The sequence below is a fragment of the Oryzias latipes genome, chromosome 6, assembly GCF_002234675.1.
Source record: "Oryzias latipes chromosome 6, ASM223467v1".
NCBI lineage: Eukaryota > Metazoa > Chordata > Actinopteri > Beloniformes > Adrianichthyidae > Oryzias > Oryzias latipes.
In genome coordinates, this window is record NC_019864.2 from 31,028,679 (window position 1) to 31,052,841 (window position 24,163).

Genomic DNA, 24,163 nt, shown 5'->3' on the forward strand with positions numbered 1-24,163 from the left:
CTTTACTCTCACTCATGGTGCAGAAACGTAAGCATAGTAGGACAAAATAGCTCGGCCAAACACGGTGAAACACAGTAAAACAGCTACACAACTAAACACATTTGGTCAAAAACCCACACTTAAACCCAAATCCGTCCAGACAGGCAAAGGGAAAGGTATCCCACAATCCCTTGCGGTGCCGATCTAACAGCAGCATCAAAGTTACACCTACTTAATTGAATTAATTTGAATAAAAGGAAAATAAATGTCTGAAAACTACGTGTTATTTTTAAGGTGACTTAACAAAAAAATGATTTATCTTAACTGAAGTAAATAATTAAGTTAGATCAAAGTAAAAAAGTTTCTCTTTCCAACATCCATATGTGGTCTTATCACCCTCTCATGGTGGAAAAAGTATTATCTGAGCTTCTTCATCCACTAAATCATCTTTAAATGGACACGTCATGCTGCTTCACCTCTCTGTAAACGAACTAAGCTTCAACTAAACCTGCTCCAGACCAGGTTATGTTCAGAGCATGAGTTGCCATGGTAACTTGACCTACCCTGAAACATACCTCCATTTCTGGAACAGAAAGCTGAGGTTATCAACTTTCTTAGCCTCAAACTTATCGTGGGAGCTAGCATAACCTGCTTTCTGGAATACCCCCTGGAGGCAGAATTAGGACATTTCTAGTAACTCTGTCCTTGAGGCCCGTTGCAGCCTCTCTAATCGGTTCCTTTACGTGAGTATCGGTCAGAACGGACCGATGCCTTGATTTCAGGTGTTTCAAGGTAATAAACAGGGACTCACAGACAGACATTGAGGAGAACATCGACAGCAGCTTAGAGCAGCTCTTTTCCACATGGGGATTTCTCTGTTCTCCAAAACGTAACAAAGAGATTTCAGCTCAATCATCTCCGGTTTTCTCGCTGCCTCATCAGTGACAAGCGGGGATCTCATCAGTCAGTCTCTGCATTAGAGGATCCATGAGAAAAGTGATCTGCGGTCGTTTCCGTCCAGTTGCGCAAGCAGCGTCACGTTCTGCGCTTTAGTCATTTGGATTGCAGCTTTCTGCTGTGAGCTCCGCAAAGAAGGAAAGTGGAATGATGGCCGTTTCGAATGTGCGCTTTGAAAAGCTTCAACTTGTTAATAAAGGAGACAAGTTTTGACAGATCAGGAAGAGTTTTTAATTTTCTCCGGGATACGTTTTGTTTTTTCTGCCATGAACTATTTTCCTGCTTCCAAAAGCTCATAATAATAAACATAGTGACGCCATTCTGTTCAGTGAAAAAGTAAGAATCTTCCCGTTCTTCCAGAAACGTCCTGTGTTTATCTTTATATTCTGAATTTCACAATTTTCACCATGAGGGTAACAGTCTGCAGCAGCACATCTAATGTTTATGTGTTCTTATATATACACTTATGTGTCGGGAGCAAAACACACACACTGCCAAATTACTTTTATTATTATTCATTTTTAATACCCTCTGATGGTGAGAGTGTGGTTTAAGAGGGAAAATTTATGAAACGAGGCGCAGTATATAGAAAACATGATGAGACGCAAAGAGCTGCACGCTCGTTGGCCAAGAACCGCGTGCCGCCCGAGAGCCGCGTGTTCACCACCCCTGGTCTAAGGTATTTCTATGTAAAACAGTGTTGGAAAAGATCTGTTCGCTTTTCAGATCTTTCCATGCGTGTTCAAGAGTCGGGAGAGATGGAAGCAAAGCAAATGGTTCGACCGGATAAAACACAAAGTTTTGTTTCCCTAACAAAAGTTCTAGAACAGATTAAAACATTTTAAAAGCAGATATCTGGGTTCTCAGTCTATAAAATCTGCAAATGCACAAAAACTACATGCGACTTCAGATGCAGCCAAGCTGAGGACAAAGAAAAAGTTCATCAGAAGAAAGTTTTATCTTGGCGGCCGAATCTCCTCCCCTGGACACACGGACTCGCTGACAAAGGGGCCCGCCTGCTTCCGCCGGCCCATATTTGGAGATGCAGCCTCTGGATCTGAAAAACGGTTACCCCATCTCCCCACAGTAATTCAGCTGGACAGCAGAACTTCATCACAGGTACTTTTATGGCTCGTTTCCGAGGGTTTGGATCTTCAATCCAGATGGTTGAAAAGTGGTCCATGACTAATTTACTGCTTCACACAAAAGGTTCGGTCTTCTCAAAGGGGGGTCTGTATCTACAGTCATAAATCCCCCCACTGGAATGCCAGAGGAGGTAAGCCTCTAGGGTTCAAAAAGAGTTCACGACACACTAAAGATTCAAACCTCAAGTAGTAAAAAAGAATAAGATAGAAAACATACATTTCTTCAATAGTGACAGAATTTGTCTGGCAGTTTTTTTCCAGTGACTCATAAACGTGTTTTGGGCCTGTGTGGACGTGTTAGTTCTTAAAAATCTGACAAAAGCAGAGTAACGTGCTCTGCAAATAGTGTTCCTTCTAAAACTGGAAACACCAGCAACCAGTGAGCACGTTCAGACTGAAAGATAGCAGGATTCGGCAGCAGAAACAGTTAAAGTCAGAGCTGCACAGCAGCAACAGTCTGAGCTGATGAGACACAGAGCGTTTGACAAATATGCTGTTTGGTTTCTATCCTGATCTAACAGCCATCTTCTCTAAAGTCCCCCTCATCCTCATCTGCAGCTCCTCCTCTGTCATGATGGGCGTCACCAACAGGAGGAGAAGAGAGAAGCTGATTGGCTGAACTCACAGTGAAACCATCTGATTGGAGGATCAGAGTCATCCGGTCTCTGAGGAAGTGAAACTCTCAGAGAGAGTCTGTGTGTCTGAGAGGAGAAATGGCGCAGAAAGGAGCAGATGTGGATGAAGAAAGCTTCTGCTGTTCCATCTGTCTGGATCTGCTGAAGGATCCGGTGACTATTCCCTGTGGACACAGCTACTGCATGAAGTGTCTTCAAGGATTCTGGGATACAGAGGAGAAAGTCCCCAGCTGTCCTCAGTGCAGGAAGACCTTCACACCGAGGCCTGTTCTGGTGAAAAGTTTCACGTTAGCAGCTTTAGTGGAGCAGCGGAAGAAGAGCGGACTCCAAGCTGCTCCTGCTGGTCTCTGCTATGCTGGACCTGAAGATGTGGTCTGTGACGTCTGCACTGGAAGAAAACTGAAAGCCATCAAGTCCTGCTTGAGCTGTCTGGCCTCTTACTGTGAAGAACACCTTCAGCCTCATCTGAAAGCAGCTGCATTGAAAAAACACAAGCTGGTGGAACCCTCCAAGAATCTGCAGGAGAACATCTGCTCCCGTCATGATGAGGTGATGAAGATGTTCTGTCGCACTGATCAGAAGAGCATCTGTTATCTCTGCTCTGTGGAAGAACACAGAGGCCACGACACAGTCTCAGCTGCAGCAGAAAGGACTGAGAAGCAGAGAGAGCTGGAGGAGAGTCAGCAACAAATCCAGCAGAGAATCCAGGACAGAGAGAAAGAGGTGAAGCTGCTTCAACGGGAGCTGGAGGCCATCAATCACTCTGCTGATCAAAGCGTGGAGGACAGTGAGAAGATCTTCACTGAGATGATCCGTCTCCTCCAGAAAAGAAGCCGTGATGTGGAGCAGCAGATCAGATCCCAGCAGCAAACTGAAGTGAGGCGAGTCAAAGGTCTTCAGGAGGAGCTGGAGCAGGACATGGCTGAGCTGAAGAGGAGAGACGCTGAGCTGAAGCAGCTCTGGCTCACAGAGGATCACAGCCACTTTCTGCTCAACTACCCCTCACTGCCCCCACTCAGTGAGTCCACCCCCTCAGCCAGCATCCATGTCCGTCCTCTGACATACTTTGAGGATGTGACAGCAGCTGTGTCAGAGCTCAGAGACGAACTGCAGGACATTCTGAGAGAGGAATGGACAAACATCTCACCGACGGTTTCTCTTGTGGACGTTTTACTGTCAGAACCAGAATCAAAGAGCAGAGCTGACTTCCTCAGATATTCACGTCAAATCACACTGGATCCAAACACAGCATACAGACAACTGTTACTGTCAAAGAAGAACAGAAAGGTGAAATATATGAGAAAACCTTGGTGTGATTCTGGTCATCCAGACAGATTTACTTATTATCCTCTGGTTCTGAGTAGAGAGAGTCTGACTGGACGTTGTTACTGGGAGGTGGAGTGGAGAGGAGAACCTATTTGTGTAGCAGTCGCATACGACAACATCAGCAGGTCTGGAAGAGAAAGTGAATTTGGTTTTAATGATAAATCTTGGTCATTAGATTGTTCTTCAAACAGGTTCTCATTTTACCACGACAGCATAGCAACCTCCATCTCAGCTCCTGGTTCCTCCAGAGTAGGAGTGGACCTGGATCACAGAGCAGGTGTTCTGTCCTTCTACAGCGTCTCTGGAAGCATGACTCTCCTCCACAGAGTCCAGACCACTTTCACTCAGCCGCTCCATGTTGGACTGTGGGTGGGTTCTGGATCCACAGCAGAGTTGTGTAAAGTGAACTAGTTTCAGAAAGGAGTGAAATGTTTGTTTTCAGTGATTTCATCTAGAACTAAACTTTTGAACTGTTCAGATTCTGTGGAGTCATGTTTGTAGTCAGAAATGGAGAGAAAGGAAAATCTCTAGAATGTGGATTGGAGACATTTTGGAATATGAATGTCAAACTTTTGGGAGTCCAATCTGTTTTCTTTGAACTTTGGGATTCCAATGGTTTTGTGTTGTTGTCATGGGAACTGAAGGAAGCTGCAACACAAATGGAGTCAGTGAGGTCACCATCCCAGACTTTCTCTGGTTTGTTCTCCACAGAAACACCAAGAGAAGAAGCTGAAGGAGAAGATTGTGTTTGTGGAAAGAAGAACATTTAAAACTTTGTGTTCTTTCTGCTTCATTTGACAACTTTGAATTGAAGATTTGTGTTTTCATGTCTCTGTTCTTCAGAGAAAAGTGGTTTCTGATCATGTAACAATAAAAATCTCCTGTTTCCTGAACCACAGTGGTAATTGAACCCTCACACTGATGTCCAACATGCAGACTCCTGGTCTTCAGCGGTCCAACAGGAAGTTTGTTGTTACGTGCATGCATGCTGTGCATGTGCACTCCAGTGACGGGCAGTGAAGTTTGTGGCCGGGGGTGCACTTTCAGATTCAGTTTTACTCATTTATGTGCTGACTACTGATTGTGTTGCTTTTCTTACTCTTTCAAAACACAAACAGTAACAAGAACATATAGACCAGGGAGTAAAGTAACATGTATGAATGTTGTCCATCTACACACACTTAAGGATTTATTCCTGCAACATGTTTTGTGCTTTTAATTGTTTTTCTCTTACCTTAAAATAGAACAAACAACGTTTTTTTATTCCTCTTCCACATTATTGCGTTGGAAAGCACTTTGAATGTATTTGACAGGGGGTCTGTATTGCACACCAGGTTTATTTACCCTGGACTACATTACCCATGAGCACCTGCTGTGCAAATCACAAGATCTGTCATGAGATCCCGTAGCTTCATTTTTTAACAACACCGCGTTAGTTCTGGTCAGTTCTGGTACCATGGCGGTGGAAACCATCGCGCCCGACTGGGAGTTTGATCGTTTTGATGACGGTTCTCAGAGTAAGTGTTTTATCGAGCCGCGCGCGCGGAAGCAGCCGCGGACGTAGTTAGCTAAGCTTCGCAATGCTAGCCCGAGTCTTTTCGGTCGTTTCGGTATATGTTGTTGCAAAGCGGAAATCGTCTCCATATGAAACTACTTTTCACATGAAACATTTTATCTATACTTGTTTTATGCTTGCTATAAATGTAGGTCGGACAAATGTTCAACGCACGCGCGTGTAAATGAGAGCTAGCTAGCTGTCAAGTTAGCCGAAGTCTGAGTGACAGCTGGTCAGTTTGACAGCAGCGCGAATTAAAGCATTCTGACTTTCACTTTAGGAGAACTTTAAAGCTGCTATTTCTACGCATGTCAACCTGATGTTCCTAATCATTTAGTTTACATGTAAATGTTATTTACGGAAGCCGTGGAGGACTTTTCCACTCAGAGCCCTTTAGTTTCTCATGACAAGCTTTTCACAGACATTACTGTGTTTGTGTTCATTCACATTGTTTTCCTGTTCCTCTTTTATTTATTCTAGTTGTTATGTTCCACCATTTTTAGCCACTTAACTCCTCCTACAATTTTTCATCTATTTTAAGCATCCAACTATTCAAATGTTCAGCTCTTTTAGCTTTTCAGCTTTTTCAGCTATGACTTCAAATCCTTGAACTATTCCATTGAAATACATGGAGAATCCTTGGTGCAGAAGCTCGCTGGTTCAATTCCCGGCTCTGGCATTTTTCAAAAACATATCTTTTTTGTTATTGTGCTGTTTTCACCTTATGGTCAACTTTGATCATTTCCTAGTTTTTTGTTGCCAATTATTACCCTCTAAGCTCTCGAGTCATTTGAGCAGCTGGGTAGCACGGTTGGTAAGATGAGAGGCCACCATGCAGGAATCCAGGGTTCAATTCCCGGTACTTGGGCAAATATCATACCAGTGGTGAGCAATCAACATCAGCCAGTGCGGGCCCTTAGGCAAGACCCCAACGCCTCGCCTGCAGCTCACCGCTCCCAAATTGGTCAAACGTGGAGAAAAATTTCCCCATTGTGGGATAAATAAAGTATCTATTATTATTATTCAGCAAAATAGCATTCAATCCTGCTTTTTCTTCTGGAAATGCAGCTCCTCTGAGTTTTTCTTGGATGCTGACGGAAGACCCGTCTGTTCTCTGCGCCTCCACGCTGCTCCTGAAACGTCCTCATTGGTTGTGTTTCATTTTTCAAACACGTTTCTGGTTTGCTGCTCGCTGACCGTCTCACATGTGAACGAGCTCGTCACGAGGCGTCCTCATTTGGTCCGTTTGGAGAAATCTGAGGATAACCATGCTTTTGAAAAGGAGCAGGTGTGAAAGCTTCAGCTCAGGTGTTCTTAACCTTCAGCGTTCCTCTTGACAGAAATCCACACGGAGGTCCAGCTGAAGAGCTACAGCAGGTTTCTGGAGGAGTACACTTCTCAGCTGAAGGGCATCGAGGAGGCTTTGGACGACTCAATCGGAGACGTTTGGGACTTTACGCTGGACCCGATCGCTCTGAAGGTGAACGGTCCTGACACGGCCTCTGCTGCTCCCGTTAGCGCCGCTGAAGTCCAACTTCTGTCCGTTTGGTGTCTTTCAGCTCGTCCCGTATGAACAGTCGTCCTTGTTGGAGTTGATTAAAACCGACAACAAGGTGAGCAGAAGCTTCTGACTGCAGTTCTTGTCCTGAATCTCCTCCCTGCTGACCGCTCCTGTTGCGTTCAGGTTCTGAACAAAGTGATCACCGTTTATGCGGCTCTCTGCAGTGAAGTGAAGAAGCTCAAGTATGAGGTGAGCGCCGCGCCAGCCGCAGCAGATCGGGTCGCACCACGCACTCATTTACTGGCGTTTCTTTTTCAGGCGGAAACCAAGTTCTATAACGGCTTACTGTTCTACGGAGAGGGGGGTAATTCCTCGTCTGTTATCTACCGTTGTTGCAGCTTTGACCTCAGCTCTTCGTCTTCCACAAACGCTCCTCCTGGTTTGTGTTGCAGTGTCGGAAAGCAGCGTCGTTGAGGGAGAGTCGCAGATCCAGATGGGCAGATTTATTTCGTTCTTGCAGGTGGGCATGAAGGCATCTCCTCCATGACTTTGTTTGCAGATGTCTTCTGGATGCGGCTACAGGAGCTTCTCTGTGTCACAGGAGCTGTCCTGCTTCGTGTCCCGGTGCTACGAGGTGGTGGTCGGCATCGTCCACCAGCTGGCTGCCGTCTACAACAGCAGCAAGTAAGACCAGACACTGAATCCAGGGAAGGAAGCTCTTCCTGTTCATGAATCTGCTGGAAGATTCACCTGCAGCCGCACCCGAGGAGACGAGCAGTTTCCATGGAAACGGCAGCATCTTTTAGCCTTCAGAATGTCCCTCTTTGCTGTTTCGTGATGGGATCGTTGCTTAAACTCTTCTGATTCCAGGACCTCCTGATGGGATGAAGGTCCACCTTTGTTTGAACCCAAACCATCGCAGTCAAATATTCTTTTGTCATCGCCATAATGAAGGAAATCCTCTAATATTAGAAATTTAATGGAAAAAATCACTTAATCTAAATGATTTAAATCATTTTATTGACAGATTCTGATTCATTGTTTTGTGCGTTAAGTGCTTTTCTCTCCAAACGTCCTGATTTCTCTTTGTGTGAATCCAAGGGTCGCACCAAAGGTCATCGAGACGTCGGGGGTTCACTTCCAGGTGACTTTGCAGGTTTTTAGTAAAAGTCTAAAGCAAAGCGGTGCAGCCTTTTCTCACGGCGCGTCTCTGCAGACGGTGTACGAACACCTGGGGGAGCTGCTGGTGGTGCTGCTCACGCTGGATGAGATCATGGAAAACCACGGCACCCTCAAAGACCACTGGAAGATGTACAAAAGGTGAAGACGCTCACCTGTTCAATCAACACGCAAACATGCAGTCACCGTAAACGAACGCGTTTCCGTGCTCAGGTTACTGAAGTCTGTGCATCACAACCTTGGAAAGTTCCACATTCCAGAGGAGAAGCTGAAACCCTTCGAGAAGCTGCTGCTCAGACTGGAGGGGCAGCTGCTGGACGGCATGATCCTGCAGGTGGGCGCACTCCTGAGTTTGCTCCATGGCGGTCTCGCAGAGCGCCGCGCTCCCCCCCGTCCGGATGGATCGCTCTCCTGAAGCGCCTCTGCTGTGATTGACAGGCCTGTGTGGAGCAGAGGTTCGATGATTCGGGGGAGGGAGTGTCTGTTGCCAAAAACGGCGCCTTTGCTGAGGAGTTTGCCTTCAACATTCGCTCCATTTTTACTAACCTGGAGTCCAAGATAGGTATGCTTGATGTTTTTGTTCCTGCAGGTTCAGTTCAGGCTGAGTCACGACTCTGATCTGTGTTTCAGGTGAGCCTTTAGAAATCGACCAGAGGGATAAATACGCCGGCGTTTGCTGCCTCTTCGTTCTTCACTTCCACATTTTCCGGAGTGTTGACAAAAAGCTCTACAAAGCTCTGCTCGATGTCTGTAAAAAGGTGCACTTGTCTTCTTCTTGGTTTTTGTGGCTGGTTGACCTTCCCGTTCCTCATTCTTACCTTCTCGCTCTTTTGTTCTCCTCAGGTTCCTGCCATCACTCTGTCTGCAAACATCATCTGGTTCCCGGACACCTTCCTGGTTGCTAAGGTCCCGGCTGCAGCCAAACTGATGGACAAGAAGAGCCTCCAGAGCATCCGAGCACAGAGGGACTCGTACCTGCAGCAGCGGGCGCTCATGCTAACCAAGTCAGTGCGGCTGCAGCCTCACTGATGCCTGCGGACGTTCACGATCCTCTACTAAAAGGCTTCTTCTGCTTCAGGGACGTTCAGTCCTATTATGTGTTTGTGACCTCCTGGATGATGAAGATGGACTCCATCCCCTCCAAGGAGCCGAAGGGCGACAAGCTGGCAGAAGACCTGAGCAGCAGGTGCAACGTGTTTGTGCAGGTGAGACTGAAGGAGAGACGTCTGGGAGTTTGAGAAATGAAAACCGCTTGCTTCCGATGCATGATGGGAGCAGGTCTGCTGATGTAACGGATGCTGAGCTGCGTGCTCGTCGTGTCACAGGGCATCCTGTACGCCTACAGCATCGGCGCCATCATCAAGACCACCATGAACATGTACATGTCCATGCAGCGGCCCATGACCAAGACCGCCGTCAAAGCTCTCTGTCGGTTGGTGGAGCTGCTGAAGGTCTGTTTCTCTTTGCTTCTGCCGTTCTTTGATTCAAACCAGAGTTGGTCATGTGACGCCCCCCCTCCCCCCGCAGGCTGTGGAGCACACGTTTCACCGCCGCGCCATGGTCATAGCCGACTCCGTGTCCCACATCTCCCAGCAGCTCCAGTCTCAGGCCCTCTGCGCCATCAACGTCGCTAAGGTAGAAACCGGACCGGGGACGGCGCCGTGGAGATGAGCGGGTCACGCTGATTCTGTTTTTTCTGTTCTTCATCAAGAAAAGGGTTGTTTCTGACAGGAAGTACAGCGAGCAGCGGCTGGACGTGCTCTCCTCCCTGGTGCTGGCTGAAAACGCCCTGAGCGGGCCGAGCACGAAGGAGCGGCGCCTGGTGGTGTCCCTGGCTCTGTGCGTCGGCACTCAGCTGGTAAGCCGCTTGTGACGCCCTCGCAGCTGCTCTGCACCTCCGGCTGAAGCTCTCAACCTTCCTCTAGAAAACCTTCAAAGATGAGGAGCTGCTTCCTCTGCAGCTGGTTCTGAAGAAGCTGGACCTGATCAGCGAGCTGAGCGAGAGGTGAGGCGTTTGAGCCCGACAGGGAGGAGGGGCCGGATCCTCACTTCCTGATCTAAGCCGTCTGCGTTCCTTCAGGGTCAAGCTGCAGTGCGACTGCAGCTTCCTGTTCTGGCATCGCGCCGTCTTCCCCATATACCTGGACGACGTGTACGACAACGCCGTGGACGCCGCGCGCATGCACGTAAGCGGCCCCTCCACAGCACGCCGTCAGGTCTTGCAGTTTCCGTCACTCTCTGTCTCTTGTGTTGGCCCTGCAGTACATGTTCAGCGCGCTCAGGGACAGCGTGCCCTCCATGCTGCACGCCAAACACATGGAGTCATGTGACCGGCTGCTGGAGAGCTACGACAAGGAAATAATGGACGTGTTCCACGAGGTAAGCGTCCGTAAATGGAGAGCAGACGACGGGCATCAGTAAGAAAACAGAAGTTTTTACCCCCCCGTTTCCTCGCAGCACCTCCTGGACAAACTGTGTAAGGAGATCGAGAAGGACCTGCGTCTGTCCGTGCACACGCACCTGAAGCTGGACGACAGGAACCCCTTCAAAGTGGGCATGAAGGACATGGCCCACTTCTTCACCATCAAACCCATCCGCTTCTTCAACCGCTTCATCGACATCAAAGGTGAGGAGGACGAGTGGCGCCGCCGTTCCTCTGCCACTGCGTTCATACCGTAGCATTCGCCGTTCACGCGGGACTGCCGTTACCAGACCCCACCGACGGCTGCAGCAGCGGCGGTGTGAAATGTAGAAGTGGTGTAAATCTGGTGAATCTTGCTCCAGACCTTTTCTGTCCCAGCTCCATCCTGAAATATGACAGACTTGGTGTCAATAGCTGTGGTTCCATGGACACAAGTAACCGGAATAAAAGCCAGATCAGAACAAAAAACCCATCATCTAAACACGCCGTTCAGAATACTCTGACTCGACCAGAATCATTCAGATCAAAATTTCCTTCCGATCAAGATAGGTGGGTAATGCCGATCATTGATCCCTTTGTGGACCATAGAAACAGTTTATTCCGATCGTGGGTCTCTACTGCGCTGATTTTAAGTCACGCATAGGCGGTGCAGCGCTCCAGAGGAGGTCGAACCGGACCGGCCGGCTACTCCGCGTGAGTGAACCACGTCTTTAAGGCGGACTCCTGGCTTCGTGTTTGCGAGCGGGTCAGGGTGCTTTGTTATGGTGTGCGCTCTGGAGGAGGATCCAGATTGCACTCAGTCCGGCTATGTTGTATGACCCAGCTGCTGGACTCGGGAGAACCGTGTCCCCTGTTGGATCCGTGTCCCCTGGTGGAACCGTGTCCCCTGGTGGAACCGTGTCCCCTGGGGGAACCGTGTCTCCTGGTGGAACCGTGTCCCCTGGTGGAACCGTGTCCCCTGGGGGAACCGTGTCTCTGGACAGCTCCAGAATGCTGGGTGAGCTGGCGGAAGCGTCGCTCCACGGAGTCCTGAGAAACCGTGTAAACAATCACGTGAATTCTGTTTCCAGTCGTGTCCAGACAGAATAAAGGCCGGTCTTAAGGCCTGTTCACACCAGGACAAGTTTAACGCCTCGTGACTAAACAAAGGGCACCAATGAGAGTGTGCACACAGACGCGAAAAAACGCCACGCGTCAAAGCGTCAAAAAAAAAAAACGCCTCGGGTTCGTTTTTTTTTTTGTCGCGTCGAAATCTATTCGACCAATGAGAATGGCGCTTTTGCACACGTGTCTGGAGCTTCTGAAGTTACAGTAAAACACCACTTGGGGGCGCTCAAACACAAAACTTCCTTGCTGAACACACATACCAGCGAAGAAGTTAGACGCCAAGTAGCGTCTACACAGCAGCGAAGAAATAATGACGGACGTTCTTAAATATCCCCGAACCAAGCACCAGTTGGAGCTACTGGTGCTTGAAATATTCATGTTTTCTTTGTTTGATTCTGACTAGCGTGTAAATACTTACTCTCTTCTTCTGAGCGAAAAGCGACTTTAAGAAGCGTAAAGTTGCGCAGCGCCACCTTGTGTACAGGAGTATTTCTGTTTACATTAAGCGCCATCTAACTTCAGGGAATGAAATTGCATGTTCGCTCGGCTCATCGTCAGCGAAAATCACCTGGGTGTGAACACGAAAAACGCTGGCGAATAACGCCTGGCGAATATTCGTCCCGGTGTGTACGGGCCTTTATTCCCACATATCAACTTGCAGCCAAGATGCACATTGCAGCACGGACATCGTGGATTTTAACTGCATCCACGGCTAAATGTTGTTAGCACGTATTATTCTTATCCTAACCCTTTTTTACTGTTTTTTGCGGCCAAGAATAAAGCACTGGCTGCTGAATTTAGAAAATGTATGAGCGAACAGTCACTTAAATGAAATAAAATAATAAAAGCGCAATTAGAAGATCATCTCGCTCTATGCTGCAGCTTAAGGACTCGCCATTTCTTTTATGGCCGTTTATTTCTGCGCATCTCAAAACAGTTGAAGGTGTGGCGTATGTAAACGTTAGTTTGTGAATGTGTGTACACAGTTCAATTCTAATCCGATCTTTGATCCAAACAAAGACATTTTGTGCACGTAACCACAGCTTTTGTGTCATCCGACTCCCTGATTGATCAAAGCTCAGCTGGTTTAACTTTCAACGCGCGTTCAATGCCGCACGTTTTGTACGGATCGCCCAAAAACAGCCTTAAAAAAACGCGTAGCAGCGCATGAACGGGGAAGCCTGAAACACGCCTTTACATCGACTTTTCAGTAGAAGTGGCCGCCGAACGCGCGTCGTTGAGGGCGGCGTGAATGCAGGATGTGAGAAGCCTCCTGTCAGGATGAAGTTCTTCTCTGAGCTCCTGGAGGATCAAACTCGTTTCCACAACAATTTCTGAAACGGAGTCTGTGCTAAACAAGTCAAATGAAGATCTATGTTTTACAAGAAACCAAACAGGAAACGTCTTTAAAGGAAATCGCTCAATAAATGTCTGAATCAGAATCTCATCTTGTCAACAAAGATTGATTGGAATGGACTTGAACCTGGTCCCTCTGTCAGTTTCATCTCCCTGTTTGTGACCTGTTTAGGTTCGGTTCTGATCAGGCTCGGTTTGGTGGCTTGTCAGGAAATCCCGTTAAATGCCGCGTTTTCTCCTCTCCGTCAGCTTATGTGACTCATTATCTGGACAAAACTTTCTACAACCTGACCACCGTCGCTCTGCACGACTGGGCCACCTACAGCGAGATGAGAAACCTGGCGACCCAGCGCTACGGACTCACCATGGCGGAGGCTCACCTGCCCAGCCAGACTCTGGAACAGGTTGGCCCCTCCCACCATCACGGCAGCACGCTGCAGGGGTCAGACTAAGGGTTTGATTCCAACCACATTTCTGTGTTTTCATCAGGGTTTGGACGTTCTGGAGATCATGAGAAACATTCACGTCTTTGTTTCGCGGTTTCTCTACAACCTCAACAACCAGGTGAGTTTTCTCCAGGTGTTCCCGCTCTTCTGCTGGCTCTTCTCAGGTGATGCTTCCCTCCATCAGATCTTTGTAGAAAAGGCGAGCAACAACAAGCATCTGAACACCATCAACATCCGCCACATCGCCAACTCCATCCGCACCCATGGCACCGGCATCATGAACACCACAGTGAGTTCACGGCGGCGAGAGGAACCTGCTTCCGCTGAAGACCCTCAGACGCTCACCTGTCCTTTCTTCAGGTTAACTTCACCTACCAGTTCCTGCGGAAAAAATTCTACATTTTCAGTCAGTTCATGTACGACGAGCACATCAAATCCAGGCTCATCAAGGACATCCGCTTCTTCAAGGAGACCAAGGACCAGTCTGACCAGAAGGTTGGTGTCTTCTCTGGAGATCTGAGATGGACAGATGTGACCTTTGAGGTGGTTTGATCAGCCATGAGAGTCCAAATGACCGGACATGAACCCGCATTCATGAGAAACAAAACGTCCTTATCGTTTGGATTCAAAGTTAAAAAATGTTTTTTCCCCAAACTGCTTCTGTTTTTGCTGTAAAAACCCGATCTGGTGACCCCGCCCCCTCCCCCGGCCGCAGTACCCGTTTGAGCGAGCGGAGAAGTTTAACCGGGGCATCAGGAAGCTGGGCCTCACCCCGGACGGGCAGAGCTACCTGGATCAGTTCAGACAGCTCATCAGCCAGATCGGTGAGAGAGTCGGGCAGCGGGCGGGGTGAAGGCGCCTGCAGCTTCTGACAGCTCCGCCCTCTTTCAGGTAACGCCATGGGATACGTGCGCATGATTCGTTCTGGAGGACTGCACTGTTGCAGCAGCGCCATCAGGTAGAATGCAGCTCTTCACCACTGCATTGGTGGACAACGGTGTGCGGTCGGGCTGAGACGGCGTGCGGTCGGGCTGAGACGGCGTGCAGTCGGGCTGAGACGGCGTGCGGTTTGTCCCCTGCAGGTTCGTTCCAGACCTGGAGGACATCGTGGACTTTGAGGAGCTGGTGAAGGAGGAGGGTCTGTCTGAGGAGACTCGCAGAGCGGCGGGGTAAAACTTCCAACCTTTATTTCAACACTGAGCAGGTTTTGCTGATTGACTGTCATCTGCAGAGGTTGATGTTGTAACAGAAGGTCTGCAGGGGGCGCTGCATCCTCCTCACAGATGATCAGAACATGTTTGGTTTCCTCTCCAGCGTGTTCGACTCGGTCTTGAGTGATCTGACCAGCAACTCTGCAGAAGGGACGGAATATTTCCGGATGCTGGTGACCGTGTTTGCTCCTGAGTTTCGCAGCGCCAAGAACATGCATCTGAGGAACTTCTACATGATTGTTCCTCCGCTGGTCAGTTCTGCAGCCGCACCGCCTTTGAAAGCTGGGCTCATCGCTAACGGCTCTCTCCCTCACAGACCGTCAACTTTGTGGAGCACTCCATCAGCTGCAAAGAGAAGCTGAACAAGAAGAACAAGAGCGGTGCTGCTTTCACGGACGATGGCTTTGCTATGGGTGAGTCTGCCGTGGTCTCTAAGAGTCTTCAGGAGAAGATGTTTCAGAAAAACCTGTTGAACTTGCACTGAACAGAGTGACTGTGTTGAGTTTTTACCCCAGAAAGTAAAATCTGGACCCGGGGGTTCATTCATTCAACAAGGCGGGGTCCGATGACCCGGGTCAGGCGTTCTGCAGTCACCGCCTGGTTTGTGTTGCATCTGTCTTTAAACTGATTTGATCTGATGAAGTATCTGTGGAGGCCCTCATCCATCCAGGATGAGGTCTGTAGAAAAGGGTCATCTGGACCCAGGCTCTTCCATGACAGCAGATTCTTGTCCATTAGGACGCGAATGTTTCTACACATGAAAAGGAGGAGGTCCGCGATGAAGCGACAGTTTTTCATTTCCTGCAGGCTTTTATTTTGAAAGGGATTCCACGGTCTTCTGTTGGAGCATCATTGTGCCGGTGGTGTGAAGGCTTAGCCCATCCCGGTACCCCGTCCTCAGTGAACGCCTGCTGGTTCTCTGAGTTCTCCTCAGTCACATGAGAAGGTCACGTCGGGTCATCGGCGGCCCCTTCAGAGGTCCAACTCCCTGAACTCTGATCTGCTCCTCTCAGGCGTGGCATACATCCTGAAGCTGCTGGACCAGTACCTGGAGTTCGACTCTCTGCACTGGTTCCAAGCCGTGCGAGAGAAGTACAAGAAGGAGATGAGCGCCGTGGTGAAGGAGCAGAACGTTCCGTCTGCCGGTCAGGACCAGAAGCTGCTGCAAACCATGAATCTCACCCAGAAGAGGCTGGACGTCTACCTGCAGGTGAGGAGGCGGTCCACAGCTGCCGGTCCACACCTGAGCAGCAGCTTTCTCAAGAACCGTCTGTTCTTCTCACCGCAGGAGTTCGAGCTGCTGCACTTCTCTCTAAGCAGCGCCAGAATTTTCTTCCGAGCCGATAAGACGGCGGCTGAAGAAACCCAGGAAAAGAAGGACAAAGGTCTCCCTAACGGACCTCCTGGCGCCGATGAAGTCTAACGCGCTGACGTCGTCCCGTTCTCAGAGGAAGCAGCACCGCCGAGGCCACCCGCGGATCCTCCAGGGTCCGGACCAGCCCGGTTCCTCTAACCGGACAGGCTGTTGGATCTGAAGACCCGGCGGTTCTGACGGACTGTTTCGACGCGCCGACTTGCAGTTTTAGATGTTTTTCTTTTTGAATCCCGTTTGCTTTGACCGAGAACAGTCTGGTGCTTCGGTTTGGTGGTCGTGGAGATTCCTGACCACGTTGATCGTCTGGAACGGTTCCTTCTAACCCTGCTGTACATTAAACGTTTGTTGGCCCCCTTTGTTCTCTTCTTGACCCAACAACAGAGATGCACTGGTCTCCAAAGCCTCACCTTTGACCTCTAAGGTCGTGTAGACGAGCCGTAAGGAAGATCAGCACACGGAGTTCAGGAAAGCTGCTTTAATACAAAGAAAAGGAGGATTTAACTTCCAAAAACACGGAATGCTGGGAGTTTCTCGCTGCTTTCCCGTTCGTATGGAATATTGCTGTTGACAGCTTGAAGTTAAATACGCCCCCCCCTCCAGTACTTTGGATAGCTAAACTCTGGCTCCAACCCCACATCCGCCCCCGGGGTTTCCAGGAGGGGGGGCCTTTGAGGTCTTCCATCCATAATCATTTTGATTAAAGTGCCCCGTTTGCCCCAGAGAACAAGTTACAATCACATTTCTTCCATGCTCACCTCATAAAAAAACAAGGTCAAAAATCTGCATTTCTTCCAAAATAATGTCATATATATATATATATATATTCATACATATATATAGCAATCATATGTACACATACATACATATACTAATTTGTGTGATAAAAGGAACAAAATGTACACAGTTCTTACAAAATCGTAACAAAGACTGAAAAGTGTTTGACGTGGCTCTCAGCCGACGAGGATCCTCCTCTGTGGAAATGTGTCCTTTTTCCCGGATTTGTGTCCATGTTTTTCCGCTGCAGAATATTCCAGAAACAGGAGAAGCGGCTGGGATCAACTGAGTGACAGTCAGGAGCCGAGGTCGCATGAGGGGCGGGGCTCGATGGCGGGGAGTGTGGGCGGAAGCCAAGAAACAAACGGGGCGTTTTAGAACTAAACGCAGTGCAGCGGTGAACAAGCCCCGCCCTCCTGCGTCTGAGGCTGCGGCTTCTTCTCTGCATCCTAACACGGCTGTGCAGCCTCTGTCCTGCACCGTAACCCCGCCCCCCAGGGGGACACTGGCCTCAGATTCGCAGACGTAAACATAACACGGACCCCGGTCCAAACGAGACAAAAAAAAACTGGAACAGAAGGATTAAAAACGGAACACGTGTGGATGTTTTTGGGCAGCATGTTCATTCAGAAAGGCAGGACAGTTTCAGCGGCGACACCTGGAGGAATAAAAACCCGCCGGCGGCTGGACGCGGCGTGTTCTCCGGCTGGGCCTCAGAAGGCCTGCTGGGCGGGGTTGTAGTTGAAGGTGGTGGGCACGTGAGGCCGCTCCTCCAGCTTGTCGTACTCCAGATGAAACTCCTTGGAGGCGCAGCAGAGGTTAGAGGTCAGTGACTGCGTCCACTGACGGGACGGCGCAGGCTGAACCCTTACCTTCGCCACTTTCCTCCAGTTAAGACAGTCGAAGAAGTAGTAGGTGCCGCGCTCGTAGGTGTTGCTCTTGAGCGTGGGCTCCATGCCGGGCGCCCTCGTGATCCAAACCCGCTCCTCTTTGTGGTACCGCCAGTCCCGGTTAAAGCTGGAGCGGGACAGGAAGCAGAGCAGGTGGGACGCCGTGAGGACGTCGTCTCTCCATGCCAGATCTACAGTCTTACAGCCCCGATGAGCTTATGGCATTTCAAAATAAAAGCCCCACAAAGCTGGATGCTTTCCCTCTGACAAACAGGAAGTAGAAAAACTCACAGCTCAACTGCAGCCAGAATCTGAAGCAGATCGCCGCCGTTCATGTAGTACAGGTAGAACAGCAGGTCTTCTCCGTATCGAGCCAGCTTAATGGAAGCCAGCTAGAGACGACGGAAGCAGAGAGAGAGGAGACCTTCAGGTCTGCGGGAGGACGCCTGCTCTGGTGCTGCCGAGGCGCTCATACGTACCTTATCCCGTATGTGGATGTTAGTCAGGTACTCTGACGGAACGTGGAAGTCTGGAAGCGATCGCACACAAAAACACAACAGTCACAAAGAGTTCTTCCTGACGTTCAACAAACTGATCCACGTGGAACACAAAGCAGTCATGGAGAAGCCAATTAGAGGAGAGCTCTTCTCACCAATGTCCTGAGGTCGGCACGGCGCCGAGGCCCACGGAGAGGCGAACTTGGGGTACAAGTTTCTGTGAAGGAAGAAGAAGGTCAACAGAACATCAACAGACGGTTAAAGAAGTAAAACGATAAAGGTTTTTCAAAACATGTGGTCGCTCCAAACGACGAGGAGCTTCGGCTGCAAAGAACCAATCAGAACTCCAGACAGAACTTTTCCATGACGTGTTCGTTTTTACAGATTCAGTTCTGTCAAAAAAAAGAAGTCTGGCTTTTTGGGAAAAGGCGCTGGAGTCTCAGGAGTTTTCAGGATGTTGAAAACAAACGGACCCTCAGGGTGTAACTTTGTTTACCACTTCCTGTCTGTCTGTGAAAGTGTTTCATCTGGAACAAACGTGACAAAAAGGTCCATTACTCTGCAGTGGACGCATGACGGAGCGACGAAGTACAGAAATGTGGCGTTATGCTGATGTCACTTCCTGTTTCATTAAGTTCTTCACTTTCTGCTCCCAAAAATGGACTTTCCTGTTGAGGAGCTTTTACAGGTTTAATGTGCAGCACAGTGATGTAAAGAAAATGACAACCTGCGCAAACCAGACAACCGCCTGCGCAGACAGAAGCCCGGCTTTGGCGGCGTGCAGGGTGGGGCAGCGGTCTTACTCTGGGGAGTTTAAATTGAGTCCCAGCGTTGTCAGGTCACTGCCGAGCGCCAGATGGACCATCCCCGGATCCGTCTCTGCAGCCCGGATGAACGTCAGCAGGCCGATCATGCCGAACTGGTCCGTCACCATCCCTGCGGGAATGTTGGTCACCCGGCCTGCAGGAACATCCAGAGTTTAGACCGCAGAGCGACCGCAGGGCTGACGCTCGCGGCGACGTCGCCTCTGCACATGTGCAGACGGGACCACGCTCGCTCATTCACACTCATGTGAAGGTCATCTTCTACTATGGACCCCCCCCCTCTCCATCCAAGAGGGGACGTCTCCGTGGAATCGAAGCGATGCGATTGGCTGTGGGGCCTCACCGTCAGGCAGCACCTGGATCCCTTTCTTCAGGTTGTTGTTCTGCGCCAACGCCGTTTTGTCTCCGGGGAACTTTGGCCCGTCTGTGCTGGGCGCGCTCTTACTCATGGAGTTCAGGTTGTTCTGAAGGCAGAGGGAGGAGAACATTCAGGAGCTTCTGCGCTCACGCGGACTCAAAAACACCACGGGCCCTGGGGCCCTCTGCGGCCCCCACTTACACTTTTACTCTCATCATTGTTCAATGTGGGGTCCTTAAAGTTTGGCCCGGGCAGTGCAGGGAAGTCTTCGTTATGGATGGAGAAATCCTGTGTCTGTTCCGTTGACGGCTTTGTTACCATGCCAACTTGACGGTTTTTCAAAATAAGACACCAAAAGGTTGAGTTTTCCAACAATTTATTCTAGAAGTCATGTGACGCCGTCCCAACCCAAAGTGAAAATGCTGCGGTTTACCGTAAGGAGCCCGTCCGGCCAGCGGGTTGAGCACCGGCGTGGGATTCCCGGTCCCTTCCCTCCGACTCCGGTCCGCTAACGCAGGGAAGTCCGACAGGTCCAGCCCCGTTAGATTCTCCCCGTCTGCATGGAGAAACGACAGGAAGTTTTGTGGTGTTTCTGCTAGAAAAGTTCATGTTTCTAGTGAATTTCTGTTGGCATTCACTCATTTTTACGCGACTGTAGGTTAAACTGAGTGACGCCATGAAAGCGGCGTCCTTTAACGTCCTGAGCTGCAGAAACCAAAGTGTTTGAGTGCAGAATGGCGGCGCGTACGCGCGGCGGTGACGGGTGAAGAGCCAAACCTGTGCCGTTGAAGATGTTGCTGGATAGCGAGTGGTTCAAGCCGTACACCTGATTCCGGTTCATTCCGAATCCCGACATGCTGCACGGACAGAAGGCGACAGAAGGTGAGCGTTTGGCGGCAGCGGGACGGATGGCGCCTGCGGCTGACGGCGGCACCTGTTGATGGTGAAGGGCTGGCGCGCCGGCTGCTGCTTGGGCATGCAGATGATGCTGGGGGAGCTGCGGTTGGGGCTGCCCAGCCCCGAGCTGCCCATGCTGCTGGTCCTGGTGCCGATCCCGATGGCCTGGCCCACCTGGGAGTGGTTCAGCATGTTTCTGGAGTTCATGGGTAACGTCCCCCTGTGGAAACCGCCGTTTTATTTGGATTGGCTCTGCAATAATGACCCGAAACGTCATGAGGCGTCAAACCTGCTGGGTGACGGGGGGGTGTGGAGGGACATGGTGGGGACGCCGGTGGTTGGCGTGATATGACTCGGTAGCTGCGTGCCTTGCGTTAGATTCCGGTTCAGCTGTGGCGTGCTGTTGCCCATCCCTCTGACCGAGAAGCCAATCGCACCTGCAGCAACAAAGACGTCAGACGCGGCGGCGCTCCACAGACGACCTTCCAACATGGCGGACGGCCGCTACGACCTACTTTGAGGACCGTACAAACTGGCGCCGAGCTGCGACAGCTGGTTTGACGACGACGGCGACGGGGAAGACAGCATCTGCAGGAAAACAGCGGGCGGTTATCGTCCCGGTGGCGTAACGGACACTGGTGCCGACGCAGAGCCGGAACTCACGTCTTTGTCCGACCGATGCGCGAACATCGACGGCTGGCTGTAGTACATGCTGTCATCGGAGAAGTCATCCAGTATTTCGGGGAACTCCGAAAATTTTTTTCTAGCACCAAACATGCCTTCGTCACCTGGAGAGAAGGAGATGAAGCTTTAGGACAGATGTTCACGACAGACAGGCCGCTGCTGCGCAACACCTCTGACACATGACCGCAATAAAGCTTTATTTAAACTGACGGTCTGCACATCTGCAGACCTCAGGAACAGCCAATAACACTTCATACGTGACTGAAATACACAATATGCAAATATTTTCAAATACGTCCTGGATGATGAACGTGTGACGTCAGAATGGTTTAACTATTAGTAGTATTACTAGTATTACTAGTACTAACAAATACTAACGTCCACTCAAAGCTAAGTCTACTGAGGTTCCTGTGGCCTTAAATGTTTGCAAGTCACAGATAAACCCTGAAAAGAACAAAAAAAGCTGCTGATCCCAACAGAACCGACCCGAGTCCGGTGTTCTTGCAGAACAAACAGCAGCAGGTGTTCAGCGACATCCTAGACTACAGAAAGGCTTCAGCTGAATCTGTTTGTCATCACAGATACGAATAATAAAGTTTAATTCTCCGTTTTCCAGGACATATTCTGCAGTTTCATCTTTCCACATCAACGGAGGACAAATAAATAAATAAATCAGGTTTTAATCTGTTTTGCTGCAGAACTGAATGATCCAATCGGCCGGGATGGACCGCAGAACCTTCCGCCTAGAAACGGAAACGACCCGGAGACCGTCCGGTTCAGTGACTGGATCAGAACACAGCCGGAGATTTTTGATTCTGTTTGAGCTTCAGATGATCTTAAGAAGTCCCAGAATCTCCTGGTTTGCTTTGATGGAACTCATAGAGGTCCAGACAGGTAAACTACACGGTGATCTGGATCAGAACATGAAGAAAAAGGACGAGCAACAAGCTGGCAGCACGTTTACGGAGCAGAATCGAGCAGCAGCGGCCAGACGTGAACCAGTGAAAAACTCTGCTCCTGTTTCCAGGGCTGAAGCTTATTTCCTGTTGGGCCTCCCAGAACCTTCATCCCCATGGTGTCTTCTTCTTCCTCTTCATCAGGGAGTCTGATAGAAACCAGAAGGTTCTTCTTGTTTTTGTGGTCTGTCTAGAGGCAGAAAGGCCTCAGCAGCTCTCTTTGTTCCACTAGATCTGCACAGTAAATCGCTAATTTATTGTTATCGCGATATCAAGCTGTGCAATCGCAAAAGTCAGTGAAAATTGCGATAAACGGTTACCTTAATGCATTTGACCAAACAGATGGACGCTTTTTCTGTTGACGAGGATCATTTGAAGTGTAATTTTAGTTATATTAACTTTTCTCTATGGAAATGATGTATTTAGATGTTTGTTCCCGTATCACAGGCGATATTGTCATCGTAATGATGATCATTAATATCTCACATCGTGAGTTTTCCTCATATTGTCCACACAGTTTAGAACCTTTCTGTTCATTTCTATGGACTCTAGTCACGGACAGACATCAGCACTTCTTCTCTTTAGCTCTGGCAGACTTGGGTTCTGGTTCTGTCTTTCTTCCATCATCTCAGCTTCTCTGGAAGCATCAGAAAGTATCTCGTCAGCAGCTGCAGAGTCCTGCTGATCTCAGGTTCTGCTGAATGGAACATCTGGTCTCTTTTTCTTCCACTTCTCTGCCTCAGTGGAAGAGAAGAACCCCGACAGAACCCACAGAATCCCAGTTCTGGTGTTTGAAGGTCGGGTTAGTTGGACAGTTTAAGCCGCACAGCTCTGCATCCATCTGTTTGGGGATTTGAATTTCCGTAAGTACCTTTCACAGCAAACCGAAGGAAACTCGCAGCGCTGTTGTCACTAATAGCCTTAACTGTGCTAACTATGCTAACAGGCTAGTTAGCAAACATTAGCGTTCAGTGGTGGGCAGAGCCACTAGCCGCTTCGCTACGTGACTCCAGTTTTTCCTCGGATTCCAGTCCGCCAATGTGTCTCTAAAGTACGGGGAAAGGCGCGTCAATCCACCGAGAACGGACCCCCTTATGTCAGAGGCCAAGTAACGGTGACCGAGCGGCTGCACGGAGCTTTTCTGCCCGCTCACACTCACTGATGTACCATTGCTCGGCTCAGTTACGCTCATTTGCGAGTAGCTGCGGGCTAACCTGCCGCCGATGACCCGCCGCCCGCCGCCCGGGGGGTGGGCCAGTCCCCGAGCCCCCCAGCTACGAGGTTAAACCGTAAGCGACCACATTAAGGGGCAAATAAAAAGTGAAATCCCCTCACCGCATCAACTTCCCTTCGCTTCGGTCGATCCAAGATGGCTGTGTGTAGTTTCAGTGCAAAGAGGAGTAACCTTTAGCCTTTGACCTCACGACCCGCTGAGCACTTCCGGAGCAACGGCGAGGAGACACTTCCGTACTGAGTCTGCGCACCGTCACGTGATCTCACCCAACTCTGAGCCTCATCAGTGTTTTATTTCCATAAATGTGTTTACTTATGGACTTTTTTATGTTTTTATTTTGTAAGGACGTTTCTGCACAGACACAGACATTTTCTCGCTCAGTTTGGATTGATGATACTGTTCATCCATCCATTCATCCATCCAACCAAGCTATCTATCCATCCATCCACCAACCAGGGTATTTATCCATCCATCCACCAACCAGGGTATCTATCCATCCATCCACCAACCAGGGTATCTATCCATCCATCCATCCACCAATCAGGCTACCCATCCATCCACCCATCCACCAACCAGGCTATCTATCCATCCAACTACCCAGACTTTCCATCCATACATCCATCCACCAACCAGGCCATCCATCCATCTACCCAGGCTATCCATCCATGCATCTACCAACCAGCTTATCTATCCATCCATCCATCTACCCAGGCTATCCATCCATGCATCTACCAACCAGCTTATCTATCCATCCATCCATCAACCAGGCTATCCATCCATCCGTCCATCCACCAACCAGGCTATCCATCCATCCACCAACCAGGCTATCCGTCCATCCGTCCATCCACCAACCAG

The 24,163-nt window shown here is 49.6% G+C and overlaps 3 protein-coding genes across 4 annotated transcripts; 2 read left to right on the forward strand and 1 right to left on the reverse strand.

Annotated features, from left to right (window-relative positions):
* Window positions 1–2,595: 2,595 nt before the first annotated feature.
* On the forward strand, window positions 2,596–4,935 carry LOC101165634 (tripartite motif-containing protein 16-like). Its single transcript, XM_020703742.2, has one exon. The coding sequence runs from the start codon at window positions 2,795–2,797 to the stop codon at window positions 4,451–4,453; it is 1,659 nt and encodes a 552-aa protein (XP_020559401.2). The 5' UTR covers window positions 2,596–2,794; the 3' UTR covers window positions 4,454–4,935.
* Window positions 4,936–5,407: 472 nt separating this feature from the next.
* On the forward strand, window positions 5,408–16,548 carry washc4 (WASH complex subunit 4). Its single transcript, XM_004069872.4, has 32 exons — window positions 5,408–5,559; window positions 6,938–7,077; window positions 7,157–7,210; window positions 7,282–7,347; window positions 7,417–7,462; window positions 7,551–7,618; window positions 7,700–7,782; window positions 8,200–8,242; window positions 8,315–8,418; window positions 8,491–8,611; window positions 8,716–8,839; window positions 8,908–9,035; window positions 9,121–9,281; window positions 9,356–9,482; window positions 9,603–9,728; window positions 9,805–9,912; window positions 9,989–10,135; window positions 10,203–10,282; window positions 10,358–10,463; window positions 10,540–10,656; window positions 10,735–10,903; window positions 13,412–13,566; window positions 13,652–13,726; window positions 13,793–13,897; window positions 13,969–14,103; window positions 14,324–14,432; window positions 14,500–14,566; window positions 14,691–14,777; window positions 14,923–15,070; window positions 15,136–15,232; window positions 15,833–16,029; window positions 16,108–16,548. The coding sequence occupies exons 1-32, from the start codon at window positions 5,499–5,501 to the stop codon at window positions 16,240–16,242; spliced, it is 3,489 nt and encodes a 1,162-aa protein (XP_004069920.1). The 5' UTR covers window positions 5,408–5,498; the 3' UTR covers window positions 16,243–16,548.
* A 106-nt stretch (window positions 16,549–16,654) lies between these two features.
* On the reverse strand, window positions 16,655–23,692 carry LOC101162525 (CCR4-NOT transcription complex subunit 2). 2 transcript variants are annotated; one of them, XM_004069873.4, is made up of 15 exons: window positions 23,410–23,692; window positions 21,098–21,222; window positions 20,950–21,022; window positions 20,724–20,871; window positions 20,472–20,654; window positions 20,315–20,394; window positions 19,971–20,093; window positions 19,739–19,863; window positions 19,523–19,643; window positions 19,159–19,315; window positions 18,511–18,572; window positions 18,338–18,387; window positions 18,150–18,250; window positions 17,841–17,985; window positions 16,655–17,768 (listed from the first exon to the last, which is right to left on the reverse strand). In XM_004069873.4, exons 2-15 carry the CDS (start codon window positions 21,209–21,211, stop codon window positions 17,682–17,684), a joined length of 1,569 nt encoding a protein of 522 aa, XP_004069921.1. In that variant the 5' UTR covers window positions 21,212–21,222; window positions 23,410–23,692; the 3' UTR covers window positions 16,655–17,681. The 2 variants fall into 2 exon arrangements, with proteins under 2 accessions (XP_004069921.1, XP_020559963.1); XM_020704304.2 differs by lacking the exon at window positions 23,410–23,692 and adding an exon at window positions 23,289–23,377.
* Window positions 23,693–24,163: the final 471 nt, after the last annotated feature.